This window comes from Quercus robur, chromosome 2, assembly GCF_932294415.1.
Source record: "Quercus robur chromosome 2, dhQueRobu3.1, whole genome shotgun sequence".
Lineage (NCBI taxonomy): Eukaryota > Viridiplantae > Streptophyta > Magnoliopsida > Fagales > Fagaceae > Quercus > Quercus robur.
Window position 1 is genome coordinate 26,063,451 of NC_065535.1, and position 20,291 is coordinate 26,083,741.

Sequence of the window (20,291 nt, forward strand, 5' to 3'; positions counted from 1 at the left end):
GCAAATCTAACCACAACTATTAGTTTGACATTATAGGGAACCATGGCCCTTAAAGAGCATCCTAAGCTTGATTTAAAACCTCCCAATTAGATAAAACATAAGGAAGACACATTTACCTCTAACTTTAGAACAAAAACTCATTCAACCATCAAGGAGTTACACCATTCTAAAATCTAGGGACGAAAATAGTGGTACCAAGGAGTATTCTCTCTCTCTCTCTCTCTCTCAAATTCCTATTCCTATTGTCTGTGAGAAACAATTTCAAACTTAGTGTATTATGCATATTTTTCCACCCTTTGGTGTTTAACACTTTAATTTCATTCTTATGATGCAAAGTAGCCACTATTCATTGAATATTGGAATTTTGGACTTGACTCTCTCAATTTAATCATACTCTAAAGAAATTGAGAGGGAGTTTTGGGCTTGTTCTATCATTCCAACCCTTGTCACAAAAATGTCCCCAATACATCCTTAGCTAACATAATTGCATGTAAGGTGAAATATTTGACACGAATCGTAAATGCGACATGAACAAATCATGAGTTTTTGTCAGTGCTTAGTTTAAATGAGTTGGCACCCGCTTTGACATGTTTATTAAATATAGAATAAATAAATATCATGAGATATAATTTATCTAAAATATTTTTAATTATTATAATTATGTGCTTACAAAATATAAAAATATGTTAATCATTTTGGGTTATATTCTTTAATAAAGTTGAAATGGGTTATATGTAACCATCCAATTCATCTTTATTAAATGGATTCAACTGGTCCAATCCATGTCAAGTCAACCCAAATTATTTATTAAACATGTTATGTGAATAGTGTCATGTCAACCCAATTAATAACGGAGTTGTATTAAGTTTGAGAAGTTTTAATACGATTATTAAATAAATTGGGTTAGAATTAACCATATTGTAAAATATTCGTACTTCCACACGATTTGAATACAACCTGCCATGTGGGTTCCAGTTAGCTCAACTGGTAAAGTCTCTGATGGTTGAATAAGAGATCTGGGGTTCAATCCCCGCCGACACCAAAAACTGATTAATGTCTTGGTCTGATGATAAAGAGCAATCATTAGAAGCAGACGTCATAGGTTGAAACTCTCTCTCAAAAAAAAAAAAAAAAAAAAAAAAAAAACAACCTGCCATCACCAATAACTATCTTTTTTTTTGGATATTCAATATTTCATTCAATATATACCAAACTAGTTTAAAAACACACACAATGGCATGATGTTTGGATGATTTTAAGACTTATATCATGTATTCAACATGTCTAAAAAATTAATTAACCATACCAGATTTGTTTATAGAGTAATGCTACAAACACAAACTATTGTACAACATTTTTACAAATTACTGATATTGCTTTAGTATTTTCCAAATAGTTATTGCAAGTAAAAATGTGATATTAGTAATATGCTCATACTAGTTGCTAACCCGTGCGATGCACGGGAAAACTATTAGAAAATAATAAAGCATGCATATATTAAAAGACAATTTAAGTTCATGTGTGCTTGCAAGGAATACATACCTAAATAGTTCTTGCGGTAGAAATAAAAGCCTTATCTTTGAGATAAAGAACTGATGTAAACAAACTAACCTTACATAAAACAAATTAAAAAATAAAAATAAAAAAAAACATAGAACTGATGTCACGGGAAATTCAACCACATAGTAGTAATATATAAATCTCTTAAAACCTAAACCTAAACGTAAGGACTAAATATTTATGCGCCTTCTCTTGCTTTCCTGATGTATTTGGTTAAAAACATAAAACTGATGTCACGGGAAATTTAGCCACATAGTAGTAATATATAAATCTCTTAAAACCTAAACCTAAACGTAAGGACTAAATATATAAACAAACAAACCTTACAAAAACTGAACTTTATAAGCTAAAATCTATACCGTAAGTTGTAGATCTTGAATGCTATACCGTGCATTTAGGGCTTCCTACATCTGGAGAGAGAGAGAGAGTTTGCAGAAACCAAAGAAAATCTCTCTATAGTTTAAGAAACACAATATAATAAAATCAAAGAGATAAAATTTTCAGAGGACAAAATATTATAGATAATTTAAAAGAATTTTGGTTTAATTCTTGAACACCGCAACTCCATAAAATTCATACTAATAATAATATTTTATGATAGCGCAGTTAGAATTTTGGTTTAATTCTTGAACACTGAATTGGAAATTGATTATATGAGTATTCAATGGTGAACAAAGTACTATATATTAATTAATATATAAACAAAACTAACCTTACAAAAGCTAAACTTTATAAGCTAAAATCTATACCGTGCATTGTAGATCTTAAATGCTTTAGTGCTTCCTACATCTGGAGAGAGAGAGAGTTTGCAGAAACTGTAACTTTATATTTCTTAACTTGAGAAAGGGATAAGGTTGCTAGGGTTTTGTAGATCTTGAATGCTTTAGGGCTTCCTATGTCTGGAGAGAGAGAGAGTTTGCAGAAACCGTGGTTTTATATTTCTTAACTTGAGAGAGGGGTAAGGTTGCTAGGGTTTTGAGGAGTTATAATTTTTATTTATTTTTTATTTTTTAAATATTGTGCTGACGTGGAAAATTGTGGTGCCAACAAAGGCTTCGGTTATATATATATATATATATATATTAGAACTAGTAAGAATTTACCACATCAACGGTTTGTAAAAATATTGTAAAATAGTTTATGTCTGTAGCATTACTCTTTGTTTATAATTTCTCATCAATTTTACTGCCAAATTTCTAGCAAGCACAGCCTTTAGCGGGCGTAATGGACGGCTTGACCAAAATTTTCGCTTTTGTTTTCAAGTTTTTAGAATATTTTGTGTTTTTCAAACCTTTCTTATTTCTTTTTCTAATCCTCTTAATCTTTCCACCCAGTTCAATCCGTTTGTTGTTATCTGATCTGCGCTTCTTCTTTTTTGTCTTTTTCTTCTTTTTTTAATCTATCCCGCGGACAAAATAATGAGAAAAAAACAACAAAAACGCAAAAGAGAATCCACACAGATATCATAAAAATTGCAATAAAATTTGTAGGAACTCCATTTCCACAACGCATCCCGCACTTGACTAATTCCTTTTGCTGTATTAATGTCAGCAATTCATTGTTAAGAGTTCAGTACAAACAAAATAAAGTGTGAATGTAATGGACCATTTTATGGTAAGAATTAGGGACTAGGGACACTTGGAGATGCTTTGTCCCCTATACAGACAAAAACAAGGACTAAGGACACTTGAAGATGCTTTGCCCCAGGAATTCAGTAGAAACAGAATGATTTCTAAATGCTTACCAAAGTTTATGGACAGCGTCTAAAAATCATGACGCACATCTAATGCAATTTGTGTTACTTTGTATTTACACAAGACATAAAGATGTGAAACATTATCTACCAGTTCTATTACGAGATACTGAGGCCTTGGATTGGTGATGCGGTTTATTGGACAAACCACTGTCACTAACACTACCTTCCACAAGATTATCATGAGCTCCAGAAAATTCCCCCGACCATGAATTCATGGGGATTAGATAACTATCATCCTTAGAGCTCCTCCTCTTCTCCTCATAGCGTTTCACATTTTCAGATATCTGATGCAAGGTTTTATTTATTTTTGCGAATCCCTTCTCAACAGGTTCTACTACATGTGAAACTGTGTACTTCATGTCGTCAACAATCTGAAACAAAAAATGAGCGATTTCAGCAAAAGAGAGAAGCAATAACTAAAATGAGATAACAATGGTATCTACTTTTTTCACAACATCTAAGGTGGCAGATTGGGATTAGTACAACATCACTTTTACACATGACCCCCACTAACACTACTTTTATTGTTCACCAATCACAACCTGCCACCTCAACAGTTGTGAAATTTGTTGTGTATCTAGACTATTTGTAAATGAAAAGGGTTGATTTCTCACAATTTCTCCACTTCCAAGGACCACATCACGAACACTTTGGGGGAAATTCAAACGTTTTTCTCGCTCATCATTACGAGCCATGCGTATTCTAGTTGACCTTTCAGAGTCACGAACCTCCTCTGGGTCAGGAGGTGTTCCTAATGATGCATAGTCAGTCATTACAGCCACATTACGAACACATCTTTCTCCACGCTTGTAAGGTACAGCTGGGAAGACATACAGGTGCACCACTGCAGCAATACCCATCTATTTGCCAAGCTTGAAATTAGAAGCTTTACAAGCAGAAACTTGAACTTCCAGAAATTAAATGAAAGATCTTGACATGAATGACAATCAGATGATTTAATGAAATAATACATATAATGCCATGAAATTGTGAAGAAAAACCTCATGCATCATAATTTTAATTAATACACAGATTGCTTTGCAAAACGATTTGTTATACGGTCTTCAGTATCTAGAAGCACTGTAAAAGCAAATTAGGTATACTCAATACTTGGGAAATCATGCATTAACCTAAGCAGAATACCATTATATCATTCATTTGTTGTAAATTGTGTGGTCTCTCATCCCCCAAAACAAAACAAATAACCATTTCTAAAACAAATAACTATACTTAAAAAACACAAAAACGTTAAGTGAAAAAAGTATGAAGTACAAATTTACTAGTACTATCTGATCATAAACACTCAGAATTCCAAAATCATGTCTATTTGGAATTGGCTTATAAGCCAGCTTTTTTGCTTTTAGCTTTTATGTATAGTTTTTTAAAATCTCTCTTTTTTTCTCACTTTTTCAAAGCACAAGTATACTTTAGTACACTTTTAGCAAAAAGCTAAATAAGCTATTCCCAAATAGGAAAAAAAATCCCATATCTCCTAGTGATACAAATACTGCAGAAACATACCCCAATGGCCATAAAAAAGATACAAAATCTATGCAAATTCTTTTGATTAGTCAAAATATATCCAAAATTAATCAAATACTAAGATCCAACTCCACAAAAAAAAATAAAAAAAACCTGACAATTCCTTCAAAGGAGTGCAAGTTGAAGTTCCACTATGAAAGAGAGAGAGAGCTAAGAAGAAAATTTGTCAAATCTGAGAGTGATGATCATATCAAAAAAATATTCTTAAGTCCAAACAAGTTTGAAACTGATGGAGGATTTGTCATAGTCAAGTGACTGAGATAATGTTACATTAGCATCTAATCTCAACCTTAAATTGCGTTGGTGATTTGGAGAATGATATATTGAAATTTAATTTAACTTCCAGTTTAAATTCATTAAGTTTCAAATATCCATCTTAAGTCATTTTTATCTATAATGAATCCATGACATAAGAGTCTTAAAATCATCCAAACATCATGCCATCCTTGTAAACAAACTTGCTCTCTTTCTTCTTTTGATAAGTTAAACTTGATCTCTTTCAATACTATGATTTGTGCTTCCATAATTACTACATCTCACGGCTCTCTTAATGCAACCTTCAAATAGCTTAGCCCAGTTTTCAACAGCTTCTTCTCCCAAATTAGGTCTTGCACTTTACCAATACAAGAGCCTATTTCATAACTATACTTAAAAACAGATTTCAGTTTTTAAAAAAGAAAAAAGTGGGACCCACTAAAACTAGTTTGTTTAAACATTTGTTTTCTGAAAACAACTCACCTGTTTTTTGTTTTCCATGACATTATTGTATATAACTTGATGGCATTTTTGTAATATTTTGTAATCATCTCTCTCATGGTGAATCGCAGCTCATGGTGGCTGAACAAAGGAACACGTTCAGATCAAGCTCCATGTAGTGTGTTGTTGTGGGTCGGGGATCGCGGTGGTGGGTTGCCATTATTTGTTTTAGTTATTTTAAGAGGAATGGAAATAGAAAACAAGTGCCAAACAACTTTTTGGGAGCCATTACAATTTGTTTTTTCTCAACACACCTAGAAAACAGTTTCTGAAAACAGGGACTAAACAGGCCCCAACTCTTCTGCATCTTGTGCCCCTTAAAACCCCATAATGATATCAAACGAAAGGAACAAACAATAATATTAATATTAGATTTTTTCATTTTTCTGGTTGTGAAGTAAACAAGTTTATCATTTTCCTATACATAATATTAACTTTGGTAAAATCCAGACCACATTGACCTACATTTGTACAAACTGTTAGCACAATATCATATCAGGCTTTCAAGCGCAAATCACCCTCAACAAATGATTTATTTTCAAAAAAAATCCTGACTTGTACAATATACTTTTAAAGAAATTTGCATTGTTGTGATTAAGCAAGTGGTATATGTCACTATGTTGTTGGAGATGAACAATAAATACACAAATAGGAGATGAACAATAATCATGAATGAATAGTTTCATTACATACCTCTATACAGATGATGTAGTCTTGTATGCGTGTCTTAAGCTCCTGAGCCAAAGATCCTTTAAAAGCTCCCATGTAGAAAAGAAATGCAACAGCAATGCCTTGCCACCATGTCAGGAATACGATTGATTTGAAAGTGAGAAATTTTGCCAGAGGGTTAATCGGTTCTAATTTATCTTTAATAACAGTATAGAATTGAACAAGGCAATATAGAGCCCACGTCTGACTAAAATTAAGAACAACAGCCAAGTATGGATAGCTGCAAGAAAATAAGAGACATTCAGGTTATAGCAACACCTACTGCAATAGAGACAATCACAAAAATTGCAAAGAAAAATGTGATTTTTACAGACATTTTTGTTGATCCCAAACAGGCCAATAGATTTGCCATTTATGCACTAACAAAGGAGCATGTGAGCATGTGTGTTATGAATGTACAAGCTCAATTAGAAAGGTAAATAAGGATGCCTTACCCATATCTCCAATCAAACGTCCCTTCCCCATAAACCCCAAAAGTCTCTAGAATCATTGCTAACAGTGCACAGATCATCTTTAATATCATCTGGGAAATAATGCCTCAGTGAGTACCAAACAGGGGCCATGAAATGCAAAAGTGAAAAAGAAAACTACAATAGCTTCCAATGAAACAATGAGCACATACATATTGAACAATGCCAATTTTTACAGCATTATAGAAGTCGGCACCAAGATACCAATATCTTATGATGCAATTTAATGGGAAAGGATGTTCTACTACTCCATAAGATGTGTATGCTTCTTTCAAAAGAGGGGTGCTGTAATCAACTAGGCTCTGACTTTCCATAAACTCAATTGTACTTTCCTCACCACCTACAGGCAGAAATATTTTGCAAAAAAGGGTAAACAATTATTACCAAAATTCAATAGTCAACACTACTAAATAAATTTCAAGAACTTGATAATCCAATTATCAAATCTATTAACATGTGAACACAGTGGATCTTTAAAAGGAAAAAAGAAACCATAACAAAAAGACAAAACAAAAGTCAAATCTGTTTTAAAAATTTACTTATGATGTTATCCAATATGAAAAATTTAAGAGATGATGTCTATCACCAATCTAAAAAGTATACATGCACAATCCTTTAACATACCTAAGCAAGCTATCAGGTACCGCTCAAAGCAATACAATGCAAACGCCTCATAGCAATCCCTAATTACTTCACAGTTGAATGCAGCGCCTGAATCCAACAGTGACAAAAACTGTAACAAAAAAATTAGTCCACAAAGGAATAGAATAACTAGAACCACACTGCTATACAAGTTGAATTTATTACACAGAGCAGGGAAGCAGATGCCAAAATATTTGTGAACGATAAGATTTGTGAACTTGAGAATAATCAAGGTTGTCAATCTCTATAATATCAAGAATTTATTGCAATGTTTCTCATATGCAGTGGCAGATCATGTCAATATTGTTCATTAAAAATTAAAAAATGTAAGCAAAAAAGAGATGTAAGTGGGCATTAGATGTCTATGAGTCTCCCAAGGCAACCATATATTATATATATATATATATAATAAAAGTTGCGTCCTACAAACTATGGTTGCTATGTGTCCCAAGGTGTTACACATCATATAATAAGTACACTTAAATTATTAATATAGTTTACTTTAGATTCTGTCTGTTTTGTTGTAAAATGTTTTACAATGTACAAAGGAAAACATTTTCTTTTCAGTGCTTGGTTGCATTCTTGAAAATACTCCAGAAATCATTATTTGTCTTTGGCGTAATGTAATGTGGAAATTTTCTGTAATCACATAACCTGAATATCCATAACCAAAACCCATTACAGAACCCAAAAAGGTCAAAACACATTAATCACAACACCCATCCAGCAATTTTTATGTCCTGCAAGCAGCACCACCCAAACTCCACCGTCCAATAAAATTTTCATTATCCACTCCCCATCAAAGATATACTCTACAATAGTAATCAAGCGAGTGAGGCAGAGAGAAATGAGCAGCTAATCAGCGCAGTAGGTCGTCTCTCTAGCTCTGGCATGGCCTCAATTGCAGTGGCAAGGCACAGCATGGAGCCAATCCACGCGTTGAGGTCTTGCTCAAGAGAGATGGAATCCACTGGTGGTCATGAGAGGCAGAGCATCAAGGAGTGTCTAAGCCATGGTGGATCAAGAGAGAGAGAGAGAGAAAGCAGGTATGTGTTGACAAAATTTAGAAAATGTTTTACAATATTTTGGGGCATAAAATGTTTTCCAACTTTTATAACTGTGTTTTTCAGTCAACAAAAAACATTTTCAGGGTTGATCAAATTTCACAACGAAAAAAACACTTGAAAATGCTACAAAAGTTTTCTGGAAAACATTTTACAACAAAACAAACAAAGCCTAGTGAAACTCTATAACCAAGTCATCATTTTCTGTAAGTCAGTTGACAGCAAGGACTCCGTTGCAATGCTATCAAAAAACCAGGGATAATTTGATTTTATGAGGGCCAAGATGAAATTGGCTCATAAACTTGAGGGCCAAAAGAAGTTTTATGCCTTTGTTTTATTGGATAAATTCACACAAAACTCCATAATCTCTACAACTATTTATCAATCTTAGAGCCTTCCACATTAGAACCTTCATAATTATATACACACACACACTATACATGAAATAGCAAGTTCATTTCATTAGTCTTGCTACGTAACAAAAATGAAACATTTCTTGATAAGACAATATCCTACCCAAAACATTAATTTCTTCACTCCAAGGAAAATGATGTAATAACATTAATTCAAACAGTGCAGGATGAAACTCTATTTGTTGCATCCAAGGGAGCATTATAAAAACCATCTAGTGTTTAAAATTTAAGAAAAACTAGCAGGCCATTGAAACAAGATGAATGAGCAACAATAAATCAAAATGAAGGGGGAAGAAACATAACAAGTAGTGTCCATCATACCGATTCTAGAGCATAAACAGGAACCATCAGAATGAGACCAATTAGAAACTTCTGCTCCTGTATTAACAACAAATTGCTGCTATCAATTTCAGAGATCATGTTAAAGGAAAGGATAATAATTATAAAACAAATGATAATATTAAGTGGAACGAGCCAAGCCACAAAGATAAAACAAGGTTATCTGTATATAAAAAGCAACATGGGAATAGCATAGGTGACTGTACATACAGAGCGTAGCACCAAAGGAATAACACACATACCCAAGAGAGAGAGAGAGAGAGATTGAAAACAAGTAAAGGTCTAAAGGACTACAAGAATATACCTCTGGCTGATTATAAGCAGCTAAATGCTCAAAGATAAGATACATGGAGAGCAGAACAGCAACGGCGACAAATATGCTTGCACTGTAGATAGGCCAGCTGAAGGCTATTGCTGACTCAGCATGCAAGTTAAGTGACCACATTTTCCCTGATCTTGTTGAGGACTCAACAAGATTGAGAAGAAAAAACAATGAATAGAAAACCCCTCTCCATCCCATTGAGCAGAACTATATTAAAAATTCCACTTGATCCGCCAATAAATAAAAGGTGCTTGTGATACTCTAGTTGAAACTTTACATGTGTCCCTAAACACTTTATCAGCCCTCTTTCTTTCGTCACAGTTTTTTTCCCCTTTTTATGTTTTCTTTGTGTCAACTGTAAGGAAACCACTCCATCCCACAAGATATTATATTGCAACAGAGGAAAGCCAGCCTTCTTGCCTGCCACAATAGTGCCTAAAGAATATTTTCCACAGCAAATAACTACAAATTATACTAAGACCGGATACCAACTTTAGCTTTTAGCAAAAAGAGGCATGAAGTGTCAGGCTCCTGAAACCTGCACTGAAACAAGGAACAATTAATCAAGACAAAATATAGCATGAACCACCAGAAAATTGGAGAAGATCATAGTTTAAAGAGTATGTGTATCATACATAAGCGGGTTTTTTTTTTTTAATTAAATAGACGTTATCAGAATAACTGACTGGGAGTAATATATTATACATGAACTAGAAGAAAGTGCTAGCTTCAATATATATCTCTCATAAAGTTGCGCTAATATCCCAAATCCAGAAGCATAATTAAGCTCCAAGTAAGTGTAGTTTTCAGTAACAGACAAAAATGTACAGCAGTCAATTTGATTCCAGAAACAAGAGACCCAATACTATATAATTGGTGGATTAAAAGAAAGATGCTAGCTACCTATATATCTCATACTTTGAAGCAGTGTCTTCCTATTGATCTAGATGCCAATAACTGATAATTTATGGACCATTAACATCAGTCCATTAATTTCTACAGTCGTTTCGAAAAGGCAGGACAAGCAAACAGCTTGAAATTTAAATTAATTCTAGAGTCTAAGGGCCAATGAGCTCTTGCTCAAATGAAAACCCTTTCCCCAAAAGAATGTAGTGGATAGTGTTGTTTTAGGTTCCAAACTCACCAGGTGTGCGTGGTTATGGCGGTTTGGGATCAGGGAGACAAGGCTTTGGAGAAGGGTTGTTGTAGCTCTAAAGTTTGGGGAAGAATGGGGGGATGGACATCCAAGCTAGGTAGAGGGGTACATGGGTGTGGCTTGAGGAGAAGTATCCGAATGGGTTGAGAGGAATTTAGCAAAAACATTCGGTTTGAGGTAGGGGTGGGAGATAGAGTTAAGCTTTGGACAGATCAATGGTGTGGGGAGTCTCCACTTCAATTGAATTTTCCAAATGTGTATGGGATGGCTTCCAATAAAGAGGCATCAGTGGCCTCTTCTCTTGAACGGTTGGGGATAGAGGAACGGAGAAGCTGGGATGTTCATTTTATTCGGAGACCAAATGATTGGGAAATGGGTGGTGTGGATGATTTTCTCCGCACCTTGGGTTCAAATCTACCTCCCACTGAAAATGGACATCGTATGCGATGAAAGTTGACAAGGAATGGGGATTTTGATTACCGATCATTTTACAATAAGTTAAGAAAACCATTGCCCATTATTTTTCCTTGGAAAGGTGTATGGAAGGTTAAGGCTCCTCAGCGTGTCTCCTTCTTTGTGTGGACTGTTGTGTGGGATAAGATCCTCACAGGTGATAATTTGAGGGGTAGAGGGATGGATTTTGTTGACCAGTGCATTATGTGCCGTTGTAATGGGGAAACGGTGGATCACTTGCTACTTCATTGTGGTAAGGCTCATAAGTTGTGGAGTTTGGTGTTTAGATCTTTTGGGATTTCATGGGTCTTGCCAAGAATGGTTGCAGATACTCTCTTTGGTTGGTGGAATTGGCCTGGAAAACATTCATCTAGCATTTGGAATTTAGCTCCTTTATGCTTAATTTGGTGTCTTTGGAGGGAGCGAAATTGGAGGACATTTGAGGACTTGGATAGCTCGGATGACCAATTATTGGCTTCTTTCAGTGGCTCCCTATTTGACTGGTCTAGGGGTTGGGAAATCACCTCTAGTGAATCTCTCCCTGTGTTGCTTAGCTCTCTCCTTTGTATTTAGTATCTTTTCCTTTCTTTTTACTCTCTTCTTAATCTTCTCTATCTGTATTTTTCTCTCTGCCTTATGTTTTTCAGCATAAGGCAGTGTTCTTGAATATATATCCTTTATTACTTATCAAAAAAAATACACACCAGGTGTGCGTGCGACTTACCCAAAAAAAAGAGAGAAAAGGGAAAAAAGCTCCACTAAAATGTCCAAAACTGAGCCTTTTAAGGCTCATATCCTTAATGCTTAAACCTCTGCTTTATTAAGCAAAATAAAAGCCATTATCAGTACAAAATACAATAAAAACATAAGCACCATAGCAATATAAAATAAATCCCATTAAGAAATATCCTCCAATTTACTAATATAATATAAATTAAGACATCCTCCAAGTTCCTCCAACTAAAGGAAATTTTCAAAAATCTCATGTGACAAGGGAAATTTCACCATTGAAAGCAAATTATGCAAATATGGAACCTTGTTAGTTGGAAAAAGATGTGTAGAGCTAAACATAGAAGTACAGGGATCAAGGACCCTTTTTTTTTTTTTTTTTGATAAGTAGGGAATCAAGGACATATTCGAACATCTACAATGGAATGTATAAAATTACATGAGAGAAAGTCCAGTCAATAAACTATCTTTTTGAAAAATTGAACACCCAGAGACTTTGTCCACAAAAGACAAATGTGATGGTAATAAATCATCCATGTGCACAAACATAGAATGTTCCAACCCTATCCATAATAAATATTTTCCTAACCATAATCTTGATAATGGAATTCTACAAATTGTAGGCCAACTGATTAACTAGAAAGGTAAATCAAAGAGGCAACAGAGCATCTGGATCAAATGGTTTCAACTTATGGCTATTTCCTTTCCAAAACAATTAATCATTTCTTTTTTCCTTTTTTCTCCCAATCATTAAACTATCCACGACACATCCCAGTTATGCAACATCCAATCATAATAAATGTCAGATCCACAACATCATCCTCCACATTTCAAGTTTACAAACATACAATGTTTTACAGTGTCTATTATTAATACCTATACTACTAACCATGATCTTGATAGTGAAACCCCAGAAGTAATATACCGACCAATTAGTTATAAAGATCAACCAAGTGGAACAAGCATTCTACTGTAATACAACTAGGCATCTGAATCAAGTGGCTTGATCCTGAGGCTATTATCTATCCAAAATTATTGATCATTAAGAGTTACTCATGATATTTTTTCCCAAGAAGATTACCTATCAGTTCACAAATGCAGCTCTCATAATTTCCGTGCCAAAATTTAAAAGTTCAAATGATCAAACTAAAAGCTTACATTTATATCATTTCACTTTTGTTCATATTTATATATTTACCAAAAGCCTTGTAGTACAACTAGTTGGCACCTCTTAGTGTTCTCAACGGAGACATCTAGGGTTCAAATCCCCTCTCTCCCATTGTAACTATCAAATTATCAAAACTTTCACCTTAAAGAAAAAAAAGAAACACTTTCGTCTTTCTTTTTTTTCTTTTTTTGAGAAGAATTTTCATCTTTTAATAAGGCTCAAACAAATATGTGGTGAATTTAATAGGTTACTAATCATCAAAGTTCAGCAATTAATATTTCAAAAATATAAATATTAATTCATAAGAACCAGTAATGTCTGTTTGGATGCTGAGAAAAAAAAATAAACAAAAATTGAAACGATACGGTTAGCTAAGCTAGTTTAGTTGACTTTTAAGTTTTAAGTTTCCGTCTTCTCTATTCTTACTACTTTTTGCCGAAAACCAAAACGCAATAGATTACAAAATTCAAAACACCGCTTTTTTTTCCTTTGTGATTTCTCAGGTGCCAAACAAGCGGATTGGGAAAGTTCTTCAGCAGCGACATTCATCTAATTACTCTACAAACACATTCATCGAAAATAAAAGGTACCAAAAAAAAACACAAACCCTAGAATCACAATAATCAAATCGATCACACACCAAACAAAATTTATAAAAATAAAATAAAAGCAGAAAATGTATATGATAGTAAGATCATTGAGAAATTATGGGAAACGAAATCCAGACCTGTGATTGCGCAGCTTGATAATGAAAAATATTTTCCCGGGAAAACAAATTTTTTTTGTATTTCGATCTCCAATGAAATATAAAGAGAAAATAAATAAGGAAGGAAAAGTTTACAAACTGATTTATTTTGCTTCGGCAGTTGGGAATTTTAATTTTTCATCTTATTAAACAAAAACATATAATGCTAGAGTCACGATGGCAGTGAGCTACTTTTTATTCTCACAGCCGCAACAATCATGTGGATTTGTTGACGTGTTATTTGGTGATGAGGGCTGTGAGATTGTGGGAGAGTGAGGGGTTGTGGTTTTAATTTTTAGTGGAACAGGAAGAGGATTCCCATTTTAACTTTTTATACAAGCGAGCTAAGTTACCTGGATTTTGAAATATACCTGCTGGTCCCAAATCCCAACGACCAGTCATTCGCGATTTGCGGATTGGTTTGACAGGAATATGGGTTTTTGGAGCGGGGCTCATTGTCACGGGTGGGTAGCTGAGTCCAAAAGAAAGAAAAGCCTACACTCTATTCTATTCCTATATTCTTTTTGTTCTTGGACTGGAGTGTGTTTTTCATGTTTTAAGACAGGCTTATGGAAATGGGCTCACCCATGGGCTGGACTTCCAGTTGTAATTTACTTCCTATCTGAACTGCCTCTATTTTTTTTTTTTTTTAATAAATTGATAGTTATAACGGGGAAAAAGAAATTTGAACTCTATATATCTTCATTATAAACATAAGAAGATGTTAATTAATTGAGTTACAAAACTCTTGATTCGAGTGTATCTATGTAAAATGTGGATTGGATGGATGATCATGGCTTACCAAAGTTTGTTAATAATAATTTGATTTGGTTGTAAATGAGAGAGAGAGAGAGTTCCATGACATTATATTGGATGGATGGTAATATTGTAGTAGATAAAGACCAACTTAATACAATCTATTTCTTTATCAATCCAAACCACAAATAATACCCATGACTTAGCCCAGTGGATTATCTATAAGAGAAGATATCAAAGAGTAAAGATCTACTCTAGCCGAAACCAAGGCCCTGGACGATGGGTGAGTTGTAAAATAGGATGATAAAATAAATAAAGTAAATTTTAAGAATACAAAATATAAACTTTTTTGCATTCCCAAATTGCAAGAATTATTAAATGACTTGATTGATAATAGCTGAATTAGAGGACAGCTTCACCTCCAGAACAAAGAGATAAGAAACAGAGAGAGAGTGGGAGAGAGAGATAGTAAAAGAATATGAGACTGAGATAAGGAAAGAATGAGAGTAATTCATTAACCAATTGCCTCGAGTGGGTTTCAGTCTTCCCCGTAATCTTTATACAAGATATGGTACTAATATGATACTTCTAACCAACTTTTCACAGCACACACTAACCAACTAACTGCCTATTTACTAACACAACAGTTACTTCCCTTAACCAAACCACATACCTCACTAACCATGGTTAACTACAACAATGAGGCAGTAATTGAATTACAACAATAAACCAATGCACAATGATCATAATGATCCAAACACAAATGCTAATACTCTATATGCAACCTTAATGTAGCTTGTGGATATAATTTTTTGCATCTAGCAACCTAGTTGTGGCATGCTTTTAATGGTTTGAATTGTAAAATAGCAACTTGAGGGGTTTTACACCCCAATGCTAGTGCTCTTACCATTTACTTCATGCAGGTCAGATTTGTTTTTCATAATTTAAAATTTACAGCTGGTTTAGTAAAAACGAAAAAAAAATGTTACTGTATGAATGAGCAGCAATCAATACCATTTACTGTCTCTCTCTCTCTCTCTCTCTCCCTCTCTAAAAAGGATACCATTTATTCACATATACATTTCTGTTGCTTGTACGCCAAGCTATTGTATAAGAAAAATAATAACATGGTCGAACAATTCCTCATCTTTGTCAGTATTTTTATTTATCTTTTCTTGCGTTAGGTGCTGAATATGAATTTTCCTTTTTCGCTAAACATCACCTGATATACTATGTATAAAAATAAATAAATAAATAAATATTTCCCCCACACATTGTGTGGTTCAACATAAATATTTCATGGTATACAATACACATACTAGAAATAAATCTCTATGAACAAAGTTTTATAAATATTAAATACTGTTCCAATTAAAAATTTTATTAGCAATAAAACTTATGTCTTAAGTAGCTCAACACGATTGTTACAGTTCCTATAATATATTTTTGTCATGTGACATAGTAATTATTAAAATATTTATTTTTATGTCATGTGACATAGTCCTAAAGTTTTTGTTATAAAATATAACTGAAATTAAAATCTTAAATTAAAAGTTTCAAAAAACTTGAAAGAAAGTTTAAATCTTGATCTGCTTTTGTATTAGAACATTTTCCCTCTTTCTTATGTGTGTTTGTTTCTTAAATAAAAAAATTTAAAACTTAGGGTCTATTTAGGATCCGTTTATTTTGCTGAAACTGAAATTTTTTTATTGAAAGTACTATAAATAAAGGTAAATGTTAGTTGAAATAGTACAGTGAGACTCATAAGTAGTACCAAAAAGTACAGTGGATCCATGAATAATAGAAAAAAAAAACTGAATAGTAAAATAAGTTGACAAAAAATAAGTTAGTCACAGTCAGACACTTTTAGTCTTAGACAGTACATCTCCATTACTTTTAAGATTGTTTTTAAATCTCATTAAAAAAAAAGGATAATTTTTAAATATTTTTATTTTTTATTTGATTGATCATATGGAAATGAATTAAAACCTTATTTTATATTGATATAATATTAATACTAATACCATATAATAAAAATTGTATCCTCCAAATTATTGTTAATATACTACTCAACAGAAATATAATTATAGATTTATTGTGGTAAGCTAATCTATAAATACCAGCTTAAAAAGTTCTTGTACAGGAAGTCTTGCCTGCCTTCTAGGAAGACTCAAGGAATATGGGTAGCATAGCAGAAGAAGAACTACTTCAAATGGTCAGAGATTTCATAGAATCAGATTCAGCCTCACCCTTCTCACTTCCATCTTCAAAACCACTCTCTCACAATGATCACCCCCCATATCTCACTTTAAAGGTATGTCTTCTTCCATCGCTTCAACTACTAAACGTTTTTTTTTTTTCCTCATATTTTTAGTCACAGCTTTCCTTCTCATCACCTTTATGATTTAACTTATTATTTGTGTTGATGGTTTCGATTCACTTGCCTTTTACATTTTTTCTAGGAGATTCTTGGGAGGGCCATGGAGGCTGAGGTTGAGGTCCTTGAGAAAATATTGATGTACATGAGAGATATTTCAGGGGATCATACTAATCATATGAAGAAATGGTTGGTGACAAAATTGAAAATGGATGGTTATGAAGCTTCTCTCTGTAAAACTTCTTGGCTCTCCTCTTTTGGTCACTCCAAAGGTCTCTCTCTCTCTCTCTCTCTAGCTCTTTGATCTCTCTCTGCTATATTCTTGAAAACCTAATTCTGATTTTGATGTCTTTTTTTGTTTTAGTTGTCCAATGCACAGGTGATTATGAATATATTGATGTCATGGTGAGAGATAGCAATGGTGATGATGAGGAACCAACAAGGCTGATTGTAGATGTGGATTTTAAGTCTCAGTTTGAAGTGGCAAGGCCTACAGCAACTTACAAAGAACTGATCAACACTCTGCCTTCAGTCTTTGTTGGGAGTGAAGAAAAGCTCAACCAGATTATCTCTCTGCTTTGCTCAGCTGCAAAGAAGTCACTAAAAGAGAGGGGTCTTCACGTTCCTCCTTGGAGAAACGCCAACTACATGAGGTCCAAGTGGCTTTCCAAAGAATGCAAGAAAGTCTCACTCTCAACGAACATGGATTTGGGTATGGTGAGTAAAGAGTGAAGTCATAGCACGCTATGTTCCTCCAATTTTGAAGCCTTAGAGAAAGACCCAGTTGGTTCTTTTTTCAGTTTTGTCCGGCTCCCACTTTTTGTTTGTCTTTTAACATGAGAATCAATCAATGGTGTTAAATAGGTGGAGTTTTTGTTTGTCTATTTTGTGAATTTTGGGACAATTTCGTTTAAGAAGACCTCAAGTTTTATAGTTTAGTACTTTTTTTTTGTCTTTTAGTTGGTTGTAACAATTTTGGACATCCTTTCAGGTGTTACTTTACCGATGCCCTATCATCTTAATCTAGATCAAAATCTTTGAGAATGTGGAGGCAATGGCAATGGATAAGGGAAGACTGTATCTCAATTTTAATTTTTTTTAATCTATTTGAGGGAAGTAATCTTATTGCTAATTGCGTGCCAAGTTGAGAATGGGGTGATTGATTGTGACACTCTTTTACGACTGTGTCACTGCCAACTTTGTGCTTGCCAAAGTAATTGTCAACCCGCCTAATCAGCTTTAGATAATCAGATTCCTCCTGATCAAATCACTTTATTTTTTTTATACAAGGAGGGGGGAACATTAAAGTAAACCTTCTTTACAAAGAGAACTAAACTTCGGCATGTGGTTTAACAATTTAAAAACAAAACAAAATCCTCTAGACATGGGTTGAATGATAAATGGGCTATGTTTCAACTTCAAATAATGATAAAGGATTAAATTCATTGTCTTTTCATAATTTAAGTATTTAGGATTAGTGGTAATAGATCATAATATTATAATATGAGCTATTTTTCTCAACAAAAAATAATAATGAGTTTGAATGTTTACCCTACTACTGATTTAAAATGTCGATAATTTTGTGTAGTAAACCTAGGGTTAACTTAGCCCTTAAGAAATTCGGTAGGGCTTCAAATAGAAAAGGGGGGGGGGGGGGGGGGGGGGGTTTCCACAATCCTGATTCTAAAGTATGATATAACAACCTAAAATAAAATATGTTTTATACTTATTTATTCCTTTTTTAAGTGTTTATTTCTAAAAAGAAATTCAAATATGCATTTTTTATTTATCAATCTTGCTTTAAAAAATTTTCATATAAAAAAAATCTTCCCACCTTTTATATATATATATGGTGACCATTAAACCACCTATACTTTCTCACTCTCTAAAAAGCATTTATTAATAACCAATCATTGTCAAACAACTCATTTTCTATGTTACTCCTAAACTTATTTTCATGAGGTCATATTACTGTATGTTATCAAGTAAACCTTGTCAATTACTGTATGATAAACTCATTTTCTAAACATTAAAGTTATATTACTGTATGTTCTAAATTTATTTTATTCTGATATTTGATAGTCTAGGTTAATTTTTAAGAACTAAATTAAAATTTTAAAATAAGACTCAAGAATAGGGGGATGGAAAAACCTTCATTTCACAAACTAATTTATATAAAAAGACTAGATTATTTTTTAAATGCATGTATCGCTCCATAATTTATTTTATTTTAACATTGATGGCTTATAATTATTTTTAAGAACTAAACTTAAATTTTAAAAGACGTCTTACGAATAGGAGAGAAAAAAACCTCAATTTCATAAACTAAATTAAATAAAAAGACTAGATTCTCATTTAAATGCATGCATCGTTACATAATTTTATTGAAAATATTGTTAAAGTAGTTGTTGCATAAAAAGTTTTCCAAAATTAAATTAAATTGATAAAATCATATCTAAATGAACTTTGTAAGAATAATTATTAAGAGAATTATTTATAGTGAAGATTAAAAGGATGTTAGAAAAACTTGAACATAATTTTTTAATTAGAAATTTTGCATCTAAAGAGTCGAGAAGAATATATTTTAAATAATAAAAAATTGATTATATAAAAAACTAAATAAATATTATTTAATTGATATATAAATATATAAAAATATCTCACTTAAACCGCTTAGGCCTCAAATTTTATTGATATGGTCTTGTTTAGACCTCACTTTTTTTAGAAGAAGTTTAGACCTCACTTATTAAAGATGAGTCTAATGCCACACATGAAACAGAGAATGTTAGCTTAAACCTTTCAGATTAGTAATAATATTTTAGGGCATACACCGGGAAAAAAAAATGAGAAAATTGCCTTAATAGGAATTTGGAAGCTTAAATAGATACTCCCCTGTGTGTGTGTTTCAGTCCTGTGTCTTTCTCAAAAAAAAAAAAAAGCAATCAAATGGGTTTGTCCCACATCGCCCAAGTGTGTGTCTCCCAATGAGTTTAAAACCTTCACACAACATTCAAAAGTTACCGGTTTTTGTATGTTGTGAGTTGTGTGATATTAGACCCGGGTTCCCACTCCCCTGTGTGTGTGTTTCAGTCTTGTGTCTAGAACAAGCGTAGGTTATTGCAATGAGTTTGAGTAATTTTCGTTTGGTAATATTATTTGTATTTTTTAGAATTATATGTGTGTAAACAAACATATAAAAATATGCATAATATCATTTTAAACACTAAAAATTATTGTTTAAATAACGATAACAAAAAATTGGACGAAGCAACTTATGAGCAACCTTTTTTTAATAAAAGAGAGCAACTTATGAA

At 33.1% G+C, this 20,291-nt stretch overlaps 3 protein-coding genes across 5 annotated transcripts; 2 read left to right on the plus strand and 1 right to left on the minus strand.

Moving 5' to 3' along the window:
- Nucleotides 1–3,079: 3,079 nt before the first annotated feature.
- Nucleotides 3,080–13,981, minus strand: LOC126713065 (protein LAZ1 homolog 1). Of its 2 annotated transcripts, none has more exons than XM_050412710.1 (9): nt 13,827–13,981; nt 9,576–10,131; nt 9,254–9,310; nt 7,438–7,546; nt 6,966–7,153; nt 6,778–6,866; nt 6,308–6,563; nt 3,931–4,176; nt 3,080–3,687 (listed from the first exon to the last, which is right to left on the minus strand). In XM_050412710.1, exons 2-9 carry the CDS (start codon nt 9,789–9,791, stop codon nt 3,397–3,399), a joined length of 1,452 nt encoding a protein of 483 aa, XP_050268667.1. In that variant the 5' UTR covers nt 9,792–10,131; nt 13,827–13,981; the 3' UTR covers nt 3,080–3,396. The 2 variants fall into 2 exon arrangements, with proteins under 2 accessions (XP_050268667.1, XP_050268668.1); XM_050412711.1 differs by having other exon boundaries at nt 9,576–10,136; nt 13,827–13,972.
- Nucleotides 11,014–11,775, plus strand: LOC126696758 (uncharacterized). The gene is made up of 2 exons (XM_050393462.1): nt 11,014–11,188; nt 11,285–11,775. The coding sequence occupies exons 1-2, from the start codon at nt 11,014–11,016 to the stop codon at nt 11,773–11,775; spliced, it is 666 nt and encodes a 221-aa protein (XP_050249419.1).
- Nucleotides 13,982–16,740: 2,759 nt separating the features above from the next.
- LOC126713067 (uncharacterized) lies at nt 16,741–17,974 on the plus strand. Of its 2 annotated transcripts, none has more exons than XM_050412712.1 (3): nt 16,741–16,914; nt 17,063–17,249; nt 17,342–17,974. In XM_050412712.1, the coding sequence occupies exons 1-3, from the start codon at nt 16,780–16,782 to the stop codon at nt 17,707–17,709; spliced, it is 690 nt and encodes a 229-aa protein (XP_050268669.1). In that variant the 5' UTR covers nt 16,741–16,779; the 3' UTR covers nt 17,710–17,974. The 2 variants fall into 2 exon arrangements, with proteins under 2 accessions (XP_050268669.1, XP_050268670.1); XM_050412713.1 differs by having other exon boundaries at nt 17,357–17,974.
- The last annotated feature ends 2,317 nt before the right edge of the window (nt 17,975–20,291 follow it).